This window comes from Misgurnus anguillicaudatus, chromosome 24, assembly GCF_027580225.2.
Source record: "Misgurnus anguillicaudatus chromosome 24, ASM2758022v2, whole genome shotgun sequence".
Classification (NCBI taxonomy): Eukaryota; Metazoa; Chordata; class Actinopteri; order Cypriniformes; family Cobitidae; genus Misgurnus; species Misgurnus anguillicaudatus.
The window spans coordinates 49,552,076-49,566,307 of record NC_073360.2 but is presented as its reverse complement, the minus strand read 5'-3'; the positions used below and the strand labels follow the sequence as shown (position 1 = coordinate 49,566,307).

Genomic DNA, 14,232 nt, shown 5'->3' with positions numbered 1-14,232 from the left:
CTGGCTGTGATTATCTGATGTCTGCTGGTCACACATGTGGATTATACAGGACCCTTGAGAAAGATTTTGGTAGATTCTCATTCCAAATGGTTGGAAATTTATCCTGTAACAACTTCACAAACTTCCATCATGAAAATGAGACTGTGTTTTATCACACATGGATTGCCTAAAATGATAGTGACTGACAATGGACAATGTTTTACAAGTGAAGAATTTAAGATTTTTATTAGGAGAAATGTCATTCAGCATGTTATATTCACTTCTTATACTTCATCAAATGGTCTCACAGAACGAGCTGTACAAACTTTCAAAGAGGGGATGAGGAAGTTATGCGTTTTGAAAGATAAACGCATTAATGTAAACATAGCCTGAATCTCCAGCTTCAAAACTCCTACATTTACAAAGCTTTCTCTTTGCTTTTGTTGTTAGGACTTTGGTCTTCATGTCAAGAATGAGCAAGTCAAGTAGATCTCAACTTACATTTCAGCAGGTTACAATCCAGTGGTTGCACGAGGAGTGAATCTATAACTTTTGCTACGTTTACGCCTTTCATTTACACTACACCATTATTTTTGACCCTCATAAACCGAGTCGTTCGTAAACACTGCAGACCTTGTTTTAGTTTGAGACCTCTGGGTTCAGTGTATGTGAGGAACTACAGTTTTGGTCCAAAGTGGATCCCTGCAGTAGTTGAAAGTTGTACTGGACCTTTATCTACAAAACTGCTATAGGACAGGGACAAATTGTGAAAAGACTTGTGGACCAAATCAGAACTCGCAGTGCAGATGAGATGTTGGAGATCTCAGAGAATAAACAGGATTGAGGCTTCTGCCAAATATGGATTTTGCCAAATTTCCTGTTACTGAAAAAGAAACGAACCTTCCCACAAAAATCAGGAAGAGAGAGATGCCCTCCGGCCTATTTGAAAGACTGTGTGTCAAAAAACGTATATATCACATCTGTTCAAAACAAAATCAGACTAAAATGCAACATTTGTGACCTTTTGTTTGAGGTGTTAAAATAACGTAATCATAATGTTGGAATAAAACATATTTATTTGTAACTAAACCTGAAATAAACTTGACAAACTATATATTGTTGTAAAGGTCTGGGAATATAGATTTCATATTCCAAGGCCATTTGATGATAGAAATTGTACAGTGACAGTCATTGTGTTAAATGTCACTCACCTTATAAGAAGAATACATATGAATGATTATGGGGCGGTTTCCCGGACAGGGATTAGACTAGTCCAAGAAGAAAACATTTTTAAGAGCTGTCCAAACTGACAACAACTTGCACTGACATATCTTAAAATACATCAGGGCCCTTTGTTTTGCCTCAAAATGCACACAGGTAATGTTTTTAGTAAGGCATGTTTGTTAAAGCTAGTTATATTTCCTAATTAAACTAAAGCCTAGTCCTGGATTAAGCTAATCCCTGTCCGGGAAACTGCCCCAATATATTTATAACACTAATACCCAATAAACTTGAAATAATCTTGACAAACTATATATTTTTGGAAAGATCTGGGAATGTAATTTTCATATTTCAAGGCCATTTGAGGATAGAATTTTAGTAGTGACAGTAATTTTGTTCATTTTCACTGACCACGTAGGAGTACATATGAATTCGTACACTGTAAAAAAAAATCTGTAGAAATGACAGTATTACTGGGTATTACTGCCAACTAGCTGCCAGTAACTTACTGTAGATTTTACATTTATGTTATTTAGGCAAGGCAAGGCAAGGCAAGGCAAGGCAAGTTTATTTGTATAGCACATTTCATACACAGAGGTCATTCAAAGTGCTTTACATACAGTAGAAATGAGAAAACAATATATAAAAGAGAAAAAAGAAAATGTAAAAATAATAGATACACGATAAAATCACAATAAAAACAAAGATGAGCAGCTGTTATGTGATTTCGATCAATTTCAGGTCAAAAATAAAATTTCTTTCAGAATCGTTTCTGATGCATCCCTGATTAAACAACACACCCTACTATTTTAGGTTAGTTTTTATTTACTAATGATTCTTATATGGCAAAAGTTTGTTCAAAGTTAAATAAACATGAAATATTTTCATTCTTTATCTTCTACAGTAAGTTACTGGCAACCGGCTGCATAATTACAGCAAATTTATTACAATAAATCTATGAATATTCAAAAATCTTGACAAACTATATACTGTTGGAAAGCTCTAGGATTGTCGTTTTCATATTTCAAAACCTTTTTGCATCAAAAACAATGCAGAGACAGTAATTTATTAATTTGTGACAAGATAATGCAACTAACCGTTGACACCTAGTGGTCTTCATTGGTAAAACCACTAAAAGTGTGATAGAAACCTCACTTTGGGTTTTTACCTTGAAATTTGGTTCAGAACTAGTTGAGACTTGTGCCTTTATTGTTGTGGTGTTTTGGGAGTAAAACATTTTAATTTTTATATAAATTTGATTAGAGCAGTGGTTCTCAAACTTTTTCAGTGTGCGGCCCCCTTTGTGTACGGTGCATTCCTTCGCGGCCCCCCCAAAGAAAATATATGACAAAAAATAGCTCTAAAACTTCACATTTTAATTAAACAAAACATTAAATTATACAAAGTAGTGCTGCCTTATTTTTTTAGGTTTAATTTCACAAAATTTAGGATAAATTAATGTATTTTATAAAAATGTCATAAAACTGGGGCCCCCCTGGCACCATCTCGCGGCCCCCCTGAGGGCCCCGGACCCCAGTTTGAGAACCACTGGATTAGAGAGTATAGACCTTATTGAATTATTTTTATTATTTCAAATAAGTTTAAACTGGTATGGTATAACTACTTTTTTATTTTATTCAACAACTTCAAACACTAAAGTGCAAAACTTTGAAGTGTCTTCTTTAAAACAAGACCAAGATTTTGCTTCTAGGCCAAATGTATCTCATCTTTATTAATAGTTTTTTTGTTTTATAATGGTAGGCAGGGCTGGTGATCGGATACTGGGCATTTTCTTGGTGGGCCGACATACATTTAAACCAAAGTAACATAAACACATGGTTGTATGGTCATGATGTTTTTTAAAAGCTTTATTTCAAGGTGGTTAGTTTAACACCTCAACACAATGTCTCAGAAATGTTGCATTTTGGTCTGGATGTGATAGTTATGCTTTTTTACCACTTAAAGAAATCATGCCAATATATTTCGAAAGTTTTTTAAACTTCCTTTTTGTTTTTATTTAGGCTGTTTTTTTTAAATGTTGTGCTGCAACATTACCTAATTGAAATGAAAATGTTGTGACACGTTTTGTGTTTGTAATTTTAATCTGATCACAATCTCTTTGTCCTACGCTATCTTTATGACTTTAAAAGCTTGATGTTTTTCTTTATTCTTCAGCAATTATTTTCCCACCCGTTCTTTTCATTTAGTCAATAGTTTATGATGATTTCTGGTCATAATTGAGACGCCATTGTAAAGCAGTGTGTCTTCTGTCTTCAGTACAGCAGTAGGCGCTGCAGCTCTTTAGTCTTCAGATAAACTCACTAAAGAAAGAAAGAGCTCGAAAGTACAAGAAATGGTTATTACAGAATTCACAATGGGTAATATTTTAAATGAAGGGACAAATACGGGTAGGCTAATAAGTGCAATAATGAGGTTCTAAAAAACATCGCGGTAATTAATAGAATTGAATCAGATTCATACAGATTATCTTTGTCACACTCCAGTACAGTAGGTGGCGGTATGACCCTTTACAGTTGGTTTGCAACCCACCAGTAAACCCACAAAAGAAGAAGAAAGAGCTCGCGTGTGATGTGTTTGTGTATCATCAGTGTTTTTCTCTCTTGCGTGTTTTATTGGGTGTAAACAGAGTCGTGTCTCTGTGTATTTTAGTGTTGATGATGAGATGTGCTGTAAATGAGTATGAACTGATCTGTCCATGCTGGATATATTGATGATTTCATCACAGAAATCTCTCAGCTGAAGAAAGAGGTGGCGTTACTGGAGACAATGCTGAGGTCAAGAGGAGATTTAACAATGAATCGAGAGGTTTGTACAGCTTAAACATCATTTACCTGAATCACTATTGCATAGGTTGAGTTACAAATTGTTTAAAATAGAATCAGATTTACTCTGTGTGAGATTAAAAGAGTTAAAAGGATGAGACAGACAAAATGAATAAGTTGTATAGAAGATGTATTTACAAGGTTTACATTGAACTTAAAACAACATACTAAAACTCAAGACTGTTAAAAGAAAGGAATAAAAACAAACCTAAAACAATCTAAAAGTCCAAGTGTCCTCCTGTGTTTTCAATAGAAAAGAATAAAGTTATATCCCTAAAACGTAAAAGTTGAGTCCAAATACACAAACTTTACAGACCATACAGCAACTGTTTGTTTTAGATATAGCATAAGCTAACAATGCGCTCAAGTTTTTTATTTTTATTATAATGAATTAAATTTACATCAGACCAAGATAGACATTCAAAATAACACAACAATACAATGAACAGTAAACATGCATAAAGTCAGGGGGAGGTACACAAATATATTCAAAGATTCACATATATTGCATATGATTTACTTTCTTATTACTTGAGAAAAATTGTCTTCATATATTTTAATTTCTTTTTCAAGAACCAAAAATAAAGGTTTATCTTTATATTTGCATTTATGAATATTTTGCATGAATTAAAATAAAGTTAATGATAAATTATATTTGGAGGAAATCTTTGTAATGCCAAATAAAACATTTTCTAAATATAGAGAAAAGGTGGGGTCAATATCTACAATTATAAATCTAGATAAATCTTTCAATACATTTCTTACATGAGAGCAGTGCACAAAAAATGAAATAAAGATTCTTCTGCTGTATCACAAAAAGAGGAGTTTAGATCAATATCCTTTTAAAATTTAACAAGAAATGTATTCACTGGAAAGTATCTGTAATATTTTGAATGTAATTTTGTTTACTTAATATTTAACTAATAAAAATTTGTTTGGTAATTTGTTTGCATGCTTAGTGAATGAAACGCATTGTCTTGCTGCAGCAAAGAATGAATAATTATATTGACATGAATAACATCAGCAGGCTTAAAGAGAAGTTTTTTTTTTTGTGTGTGTCAAGTACATCAACAAAGGGAGGGGGCACATTGCTGTTTTGACAATTAGCTTTGAATAACATTAATACTCCTGTAGGAATTGCGTCTATAAAACAATGTGCTCTAGTGATGGCGATGTTGAAGCACTGCTTCATGAAGCCTCAAAACATTTATGAATCTTTTGTTTTGAATCATTGGTTCGGATCGTGTTTCAAACTGACCAAGTCACTACTGTAGCGATACACATAATCCGATACACGATACTCATCTGTTTTGATCTGCTTAGCCACCGATTTGATATAAACCGATACACTTACATCAATTTCTGAAAGATTTAAAGGGGACAAAGTGATTTTGGTGACATCTTGTGAGTGTTCTATTTACTTGTTCTAAAACTAAAAGCATCAATTACACAATATAATATATGTCTCTGACTGAAAGAGAGTCTACAGCTTGCATTTAATGAATGCAAACCCAACAAATATGCCTCTTAAACAGAACATAAACATTTTGGCATGTGTCTTAAATACATGGGACATTATAAATAACAAAGAATCAACAAATAGCATTGCTTTATTTTCCAGCAGGCCCGTTGACATGAAGTTGTACAGGGCACAGGCGTCCCACTACTTTTTCTTTAACACACCTAACATAAACATTATTAATATGTTGTATGCCAACTTTATGTAGTATCCTAAATTAGATCTAGTAAACTAAACAGTAATTAATTTCATATCTGACAATACAGAACAGTACACAAGCATGTGTTGATTTTTTCAGCAATAATGCAATCCTCTAGACTTGACTATGGTTTTGACTAGCTGAGCAATGCATATAGTTTATTTTACTTCCCTCATCATCTATACTCTCTGCTTATATTTCCCTGCTCTGTACAAAGAAAAAAATCTGATATCCATCTATGGAAGCCAGTAAGGATTGAATATGATTGATATTATTTAGAAACTTAATTAAGTTTTCTGGCGTGCCATCACACACGGCTGCATGCTACAAAAAGGAAACACATACGATCGGCTTGCAGACATTGAGTTCTGCGTGCTGCTTGCGCCAGTTTGTCTTTTCCTTTAAAGTGCGACTGCAACGCATTTAAAAGCATGAATTACTTTTCATATAGTTCAGTTGGTTTGCCAAGATTAGCAATGTAAATGAATATACCACCAAATAAATTTAATACTGGGTGTAAAACTTAAACTTGAGGCAGAACATAGGACACTTGGTAGATTTACACTGGGGCACGTGCAACAGTAAAAGGGGTCTAGATGACCTGGTTGGCAGGCTTAATTCCCATATCCTGCCCATTTACCTTTAAAACGGTGTTTAGAACCGTCTTCCTTTGTAAAACAAGTCACAGCATGAAGATAGAGCGAGATGAAATACAATTTTGTAATACAGTTTTGACAGCTCCCCGCTCTCTGTTTTAAAAGAGTTTAAAACTAGCGCTATGATTGGTCGAAGTCTTCTTTTCCCAACAGGTTTCTGCCCAATGCAGTTACACCGATAGACGAGTTGCCAAGTGCGCAAATGCACAGACAGTTGAACTCAAAGCTATCAATGGCTTTTCACGTATTTTCAAGTGACAGATCATAGCAGCGTAGTTTCATGTCTAGATGCATATCTGTTACGCAAAATGCATAAAGGTTGGTAGCTTTGTTAGCGGCTGGCTGACCAAATCGCTCTTCCTGCAATGCGAACGGGGGTAAACACGGGGGATTTTAATTGGACTTGTGTATCAATACTCATAGCTTAAAAATCAATAAATTTTTTAAAAATATAACAATTTGTATCGCTGAATACAAATGCAGAAAAACCTCTAGACTGCTAGATCATGTTTTGAAAAGTCTTGTGAAAACATGTTTAGAATGAGTTTTGTGGACTTATATTAGTGACTTCAAAATGTAGCTTTTTCAAAAACCACGCATACACACTTTTCTCTCAAAAATACAAACATGTACATGCATGTAGCTCATATAATATTGTAGCCCAGTTTGTGCTGAACACAGTGTTATGAGACTTATGATGAGCGGTAAAACATGTTTCTTGTGTGACAACATCAAATAATTTCTAATCTTACTGTCTGTCTCTGTGTGTTGTGTTGTCAGGATGTGGATTGTTGTGAATCTTCAGTGTATGTAACTGATGATGGGAGTCTGGATTCAGTGTGTATGAGCAGAGATCAGAGCCGCACACCACAACCACTGCTGGACTCTAAACTCTCTGAAGAGAAATCCAGACACACACAGGACTCAGATCTCAGTCTGACTTTACTCTGTTATACTGAGTCAAAGCTCACAGATGCTCAGGACACTACAGTGTGTGACAGTAAAAAGAGCTTACAGGAGGATCAAACCTCCACAGAGTGTCTAGATTCTGTCTGTAACGCTGGAGAACAGCAGCAGATCCTGCAGATGTGTTCAGTCAAACTCATCGACTGCACGAACCTCATGATCGAGATCAAAACTGAACCCACAGAAATCAAAATTGAGCCCACAGAAATAGAAACTGAACTCATAGAAATCAAAACTGAATCTACAGAAATAAAAATTGAACCCATAGAAATCAAAACTGAACCCACAGAAGAGGAAGATTGCATTGATGAAGATAATGATTTTATTCCATCAGGTATGTCTCTTAACTGTTGTATTTTTTTACATTTTTATGCGAGCACCTGTTTTCAGTCACAAACTCACTAATCAAAAGACCAAAAAATGTAAGTACTAAAATTTTACAGGAGTTTAGGATATCTTTAATAATTAATGAGGAACAGGCATGTATGCTTAAATGTTTAGTTCACCTTACCCATATGTCATTCTAAACTACCAAGTCCCCAGATTGTCTTCACAACACATTTTCTGATATATTTTTAATGAAATTTGGGAGGCTTCTGTCTGTCCCATTGACTTCAGTTAGTTTCACAATTCTTTCCCCAGAAAAGAAGGAAAGACGTCACCAAAGGGTCCATCAGTATTTTAATAATAATATTATTCTAAAGCGACAAGAATACTTTTGTGCACAAAGAAAACAAAACGAACGATTTTATTCAACAATTTGGTGATTCACTGCACATTCATGAGCAGACTACAGCGCATGCTGCTGATGTCACCTGACAATGTTTTTAGTTTTTATCCGCTTTTTTATTTAAGCCATTACAGGGCTCCAGACTAACTTTTTTCACTAGGAGCACGGTGGCCCCCAACTGAAAATTTTAGGGGCACAATCAGAAAATTTAGGGGCACACACTGTAAATCAACATGCTAACCAAATATTCACATTTCTACTCACTTCCACTGTATTACTAATAAATACTTTGATGATAGATGCAGAAAGTACAATGTGCTGTTTCAAATTCAGTGTCACATCACAAAAAAAGGTCAAATTTATGTAAAATGGATGTAAAAATTCAGTGGCGCACACTCAAATTTTGGTGGCAGTCTGGAGCCCTGTCATTATGCAAATATTATATACAATTCTTTAACAGCCCGTATAAATGCACAAATTACTTGCCAGCGTATTCTTTGTCCGTTGCTCATAGTTATGGCGTTTTGCTCGTTTAAGTGCTGGTGGATTGATGCAAAAGAGACATTTTAACATAAAATCATGAATGTGATGCCAAGTGTGTTTTAAACAGTAATGACTTTGAGCAATTTAACAGAAAGCAATGAAATATTTAAAAACACACTTTAACCAGAAGACTGCGCTGTCATTCACTCTCTGTCCAGCACTAATAAATCCTCCTCTATCTTAATAATTTTCAGAGAAACAGATTTTTGCCACAGGCTTCTTATGTCTACAATTGTGTGTATTGTGTCTATATCTGTCATTACACGGACCAGAACGGCATGAAAACGAATGTGGATTAAACAAATCACTTTATATATATTATACTGACCTTCAAAAAGAGGTTTTGCTCATAAGTGCATGTAAAATAAAGTAATGTGAACTTGAGATTTTTATACTGTTATTAAACTTCACAATATGCACTGCAAACGCAGCCGGTGTAAAAGCACAATGGCTATCCGCGGCAAACACTCTCCTGACGCCTTTCCGCGGTTAAAACAACATTCCTTTTCATGGTCATTCATGTTTATTTGATGCTATAAATTAACTAGAAGGAAGAGATGATTTGAAAGGTGAGACTTTGTTTAATATGTTTAATAACACGTCAAACACGTTGTTATGGATGTATTTCATAATTCGGTGCCGTGATGAAGACAGAAATATTATCAGTGCCTGTACAATGCAAAAAATGATTTTGTAATGAAAAAATTCTTAGTATTTTTGTCTTGTTTTCAGTAAAAATATCTAAAAATTCTTAAATTAAGATGCTTTTTCTTGATGAGCAAAACGACCCAAGAAAATAAGTTTTAGACCAAAAGTATCAGACCTTAAATCATTTTTTGCAGTGTAAAGGGTGTTCACATTATAACGATAACTATAAAAATATAGTTTTGAAAATCTTTTTATATTAAAGATAATAGCGGAGTTCACGTAACAACTATAATGATAGCGATTTAACGATTTTGTCCCACCTGATGAACGATAAACCATTGACAGCCAATCAAATCTATTTGAACTTTAAGTGCACGTGCACTTTAAATGCAGTAGCAAAGCTCATTGCTGAGGTCTGTAGCATAAAATTACCTCAGGTATCCAGCGCTGATGCAGTTGCTGTGAAATGTACTGCTTTTTCTACCACACTGACAACGCTTATATTGTTACACAAACTACTAAATTCATTGTTTAGTTACGCGAAACCCAGCAAGTTGAGGACATTTGCTGGTTACCCGCTGTGTAAATGCAACAAGAACAGCATATTTACTGGGGGCAGGGAACTACACTAACCTTTTCCACTGGTGGCACTTGCGCTACCAACTTTTTCAGTTACTGGCGCAAAATATGATTTGGTCGCACATATTTTTTTCAAGTTATATTAAGGCGCTCTGGTTAATAATGAACAATAATGAAACTGTATTGCATACAGATATGCTTTTTATTTTACTTGCCATCTTTTAAACCACATGCCGCCTTGTTTTCTTAAACGTTGCAGTCAGTGTTTCCCACAGATCTGAAATTTACTTGGTGGTGGTAACCGGTAAAAAGGGCAATCATTACCCACTGACAAATAATGGTCTACTATACATATGACGAAGAACTAATAATGTGTGACACAACACAATACTTTGATTTATTGAAAATTAATATTAATTTCACATTATATTTCATTAATCTAAACACTCCAAACTTTCTTTGCCATTAACAAAGCTGACACTGTTTGTCAAAGCACCACGAAAACACTTACTGTTTTTGCACTGATATATGAAGCAATTAGACCCCTTTTATCAAACTCAATATAATACAATACTATGTATAGTATATTAATAGACAGTGCAGGTCTATAGATTATAAATGTGACTGATGTTATAATGGTAATAATTTCTATTAAATAGGCACTTTTACTGCTTCTGCTCTATCTTTCTATTTCTCTCTTGCCGATTTAAAAAGCTTAATCCACTTATTATTTCAATAATATTATTCCACTTATTTTATTTTCAAATCTACTGTCCCGGTGACAAACTTTACATTGCTTTGCTCGTTTAGTGCAATGGCTTGACATTAGCACTGCTTTTTTGCTACAATCTGTGCAAACTTAATATGGATATGGTTTTAGAAAATATATGGTTTATTAATAATAAGATTATTAAAAACATGTGAGAAAGAAAACGCAGCGCGTGGTCGTAACAAGAACCATCGCCATAGAAACCGAAGGCACGCTAAACTGCACTCGAGCTTTAGCGCGGTAGCGCTCATGGCCGTTTTCCGATCGACTCGGGTTATAAACTCAATATTAATCAGACTTGGGACCCAAAGTAATTAAACTAGGACCTAACCGGGCCCGACAGACCATTTAAAATATAAACCCGGAACCATACGGGTCCCGCGTCCTCAGTGAAGAAAGACCTCTGCTCAAGTTCAGAAACATGGAAGACACTGCGCTTGCGTCGCAACGCACCCAATTCATTTTTTTTTTTTTTTTAATGCTTTATTATGTATTAAAATAATGATACAATCAAAACATCATGTAACACCATAGCAAGCATAACGATTACAAATAACATTTAAAGTAAAAGAAATACACTTTACGCACACTGATGGGGAGAGACACGACGTGCTTTCACGCAAAATGAAGCCAACGTGTTGATGGCTCAGAGCACGTTATAAAACGTATTCTTAAAATCCACATTTATGTTTTAATAAATGCACATAGTAAATCATAGCATATTGTCTAAAACATTAGGTAGCACATTTGCGACCCATTAAAAATTAGGGTCGCAACGGCAGTTCAAAAGGTCGCATATGCGACCATTTTGGTCGCAGTGTAGCTCCCTGACTGGGGGTAACGGTTCTCTGTAAAGAATCAAATCATTTGAAGTGCACAGTAAAGTTGGTACATCTAGTATTATAATACAAGTGCTCTTAGTAAAATGTTGATTTTGGCAGAGGTTAAAATGGCTTAGGTTTTAATTTTTGTAAATAAGCCCTGTTGTGACCAAAGTGTACCGAAACGTACCGAAACCGTGACCCTAAAACTATGATACACACCGAATTCTGAGTAATTTGAACCGTTACATCCCTAATATTTACATTCAGTGACATATAAACAATTGCATAACGTTTTTATTACAAGAAATATACAATATTTGTTATTGCCATTAATGGCAAGGGCCTTGCGTGAGTGCCGCGTGCGTAAGCGAATTAGCATGAAGTTATCATTATGATGTGGTCACTAATATATTTATTGTTATAATCATTCATCTTAAGGGTTTTATACACTGCTGTCGTGTCATTTGAGCTGTTTCTGGATGAAGGAATTTGTGCTTGGGGTGTGTGACTAAAACACACGCGCACTTCAGTTAGTGCGGTATAATGCGATTAAAGCGTTTACTTGGACGCACACTGCGATTAAAAACTGCACACGTCACCTCTTTTAATACGATTATACTTACTGCAATTATGAGCTTAATCGCATTATTTTAATTGAAGTATTGCGTTTACATGAGGTAAATTCACAGTATTGCCAAAATCCCATTATCATCACATTATGAGGGTGCATGTAAACATGGTCAGTGTCTGCTCCGCGATGTATTTTTCACTGCATGAGAACATGGTTGGGCGTGTAACACAGACTGTTAACAATTTTTTTTAATAAGTATTTAAACATTCTTTATGATAAAAATATAAAACACGGTTTTGGCAGTTATAGAGTTCTAATGACGGTGTTCAACTATAACCGTCGGCTCACGGTTATATAATAGCCGTCACACCCCTAGTGAAAAGACAATTAAATTGTTTCATGTTTCTTTCAGATGTGAAGAGTGATTCATGTTTGGATATAGAAATAACGTCCTCAACATCAGAAAAGCGACCGACAGCACAAACTCTTTCCTGCATCACCTGTGAAAAGACATTCAGCTCACAGAGACTTTTAGAGAGACATGAGAGAAAACACACAGAACAGAAACTCTTCACCAGATCTGAGATCAGCTTTACTACCTTACAAGAGAAGAAACTTCATTCAGAAGACCACAGAGAGAAGAAGAAGAAGGAGAAAAAGAATATTCACTTTAAAGAGAAACTCTATCATTGTTCACACTGTGATAAACATTTCTGTCATAAATATCGGCTGATAGTCCACGAGAGAGTTCACACTGGAGAGAAACCTCATCACTGTCGTGTCTGTGGGAAGAGTTTCCGTCAACAGTCACACTTAATAAGGCACCAGAGGATTCATACAGGTGAAAGACCTTACAAATGCTCTCAGTGTGACATGACGTTTGTGGAGTCACGTTACTTAAAAGTCCATGAGAGAGTTCATACTGGAGAGAAACCTTACGTCTGCGCTCAATGTGGAAAGAGCTTCTCAAATCCATCTCAATTAAGAATTCATCACAGAGTTCATACTGGAGAGAAACCTTATCACTGTAGTGTCTGTGGGAAGAGTTTTAGTCAACGGTCAAACTTACATAAGCACCAGAGAACTCATAAAGGTCATAAACCTTTCAAATGCTCTCAGTGTGACATGACATTTAATTACTCGGCTCAATTGAAAGACCATCAGAGTGTTCACATTGAAGAGAAACCTTGCATCTGCACTCAATGTGGAACGAGTTTCACCGATCTATCTCAATTAAGAGTTCATCAGAGAATTCACACTGGAGAGAAACCTCATCACTGTAATCTCTGTGGGAGGAGTTTTGATCGACATGACAGTTTAGTGACACACCTGATGACTCATACAGGTGATAAACCTTTCAGATGCTCTCAGGTTGATAAGACGTTTGCTCAGTCAGGTTCCTTAAAATCCCATCAGAGACTTCATACGGGAAAGAAACCTTAAAGGAATACTTTACATAATTTACTCACCCCCATGTCATACAAAATGTTGATGTCTTTCTTTGTTTAGTCGAGAAGAAATTAAGTTTTTTTTTGAGAAAAACATTGCAGGATTTTGCTCATTTTAATTGACTTTATTGGACAACAACACTTTACAATTTCAACGCTGTTTCAAAGTGCTCTAAACGATTCCAAGCGAGGAATAAGGACAGGGCTCCATACTGACATTTGAGAGGGGTGGTACTGGCACCACCCAAGTTGTACAGCTGGTGGCGCTGGGCCTCAATATGGTGGCACCAGTCACTGAGTGGTGTAAAAAACACTAAAACTAAGTCCAAACATGTTTATTGCATTAATATATATTCTAGGGCTGTCAAAAAATTAGTTGATTAATCGCATACAAAATAAAAGTTTGTGTTTACATAATATATTTGTGTGTGGTGTGTTTAAATATACATAATTATATACACGCATGTATAAATGTTATCATTACAACTGTCAGACACTACCAGGAACAGGCTGGTTGACAACCAAGAAGAGGTTGGTGACTTCTGAAGAGACAGATGGCAGCTCGGGAACACAGCAACTGGGGTCTATGGGCTAGCACCCCTAGCCGCAGCCTCTGTGAAGAGGAACCCAAATCTAGCTATGGATCAATTAAATGAACAAAACCCCCAGGGGAGCTCGAGGGGGGGGGGTGAGAACCCTAGTTGGAAGATTTTAAGGTTATCAACCACTAGCAACGG

The 14,232-nt window shown here is 35.6% G+C and overlaps 1 protein-coding gene across 1 annotated transcript; it reads left to right on the top strand.

Moving 5' to 3' along the window:
• Positions 1-3,755: 3,755 nt before the first annotated feature.
• LOC129437211 (uncharacterized) lies at positions 3,756-13,581 on the top strand. Its single transcript, XM_073862898.1, has 3 exons — positions 3,756-4,026; positions 7,198-7,717; positions 12,460-13,581. The coding sequence occupies exons 1-3, from the start codon at positions 3,988-3,990 to the stop codon at positions 13,488-13,490; spliced, it is 1,590 nt and encodes a 529-aa protein (XP_073718999.1). The 5' UTR covers positions 3,756-3,987; the 3' UTR covers positions 13,491-13,581.
• The last annotated feature ends 651 nt before the right edge of the window (positions 13,582-14,232 follow it).

Coding starts and splice junctions, on each gene's coding strand:
- LOC129437211 (XM_073862898.1), top strand. CDS start 3,988: ATGCTGAGGTCAAGAGGAGATTTAACAATGAATCGAGAG. Junction 4,027..7,197: donor ATTTAACAATGAATCGAGAG/GTTTGTACAGCT, acceptor TTGTGTTGTCAG/GATGTGGATTGTTGTGAATC. Junction 7,718..12,459: donor TAATGATTTTATTCCATCAG/GTATGTCTCTTA, acceptor TGTTTCTTTCAG/ATGTGAAGAGTGATTCATGT.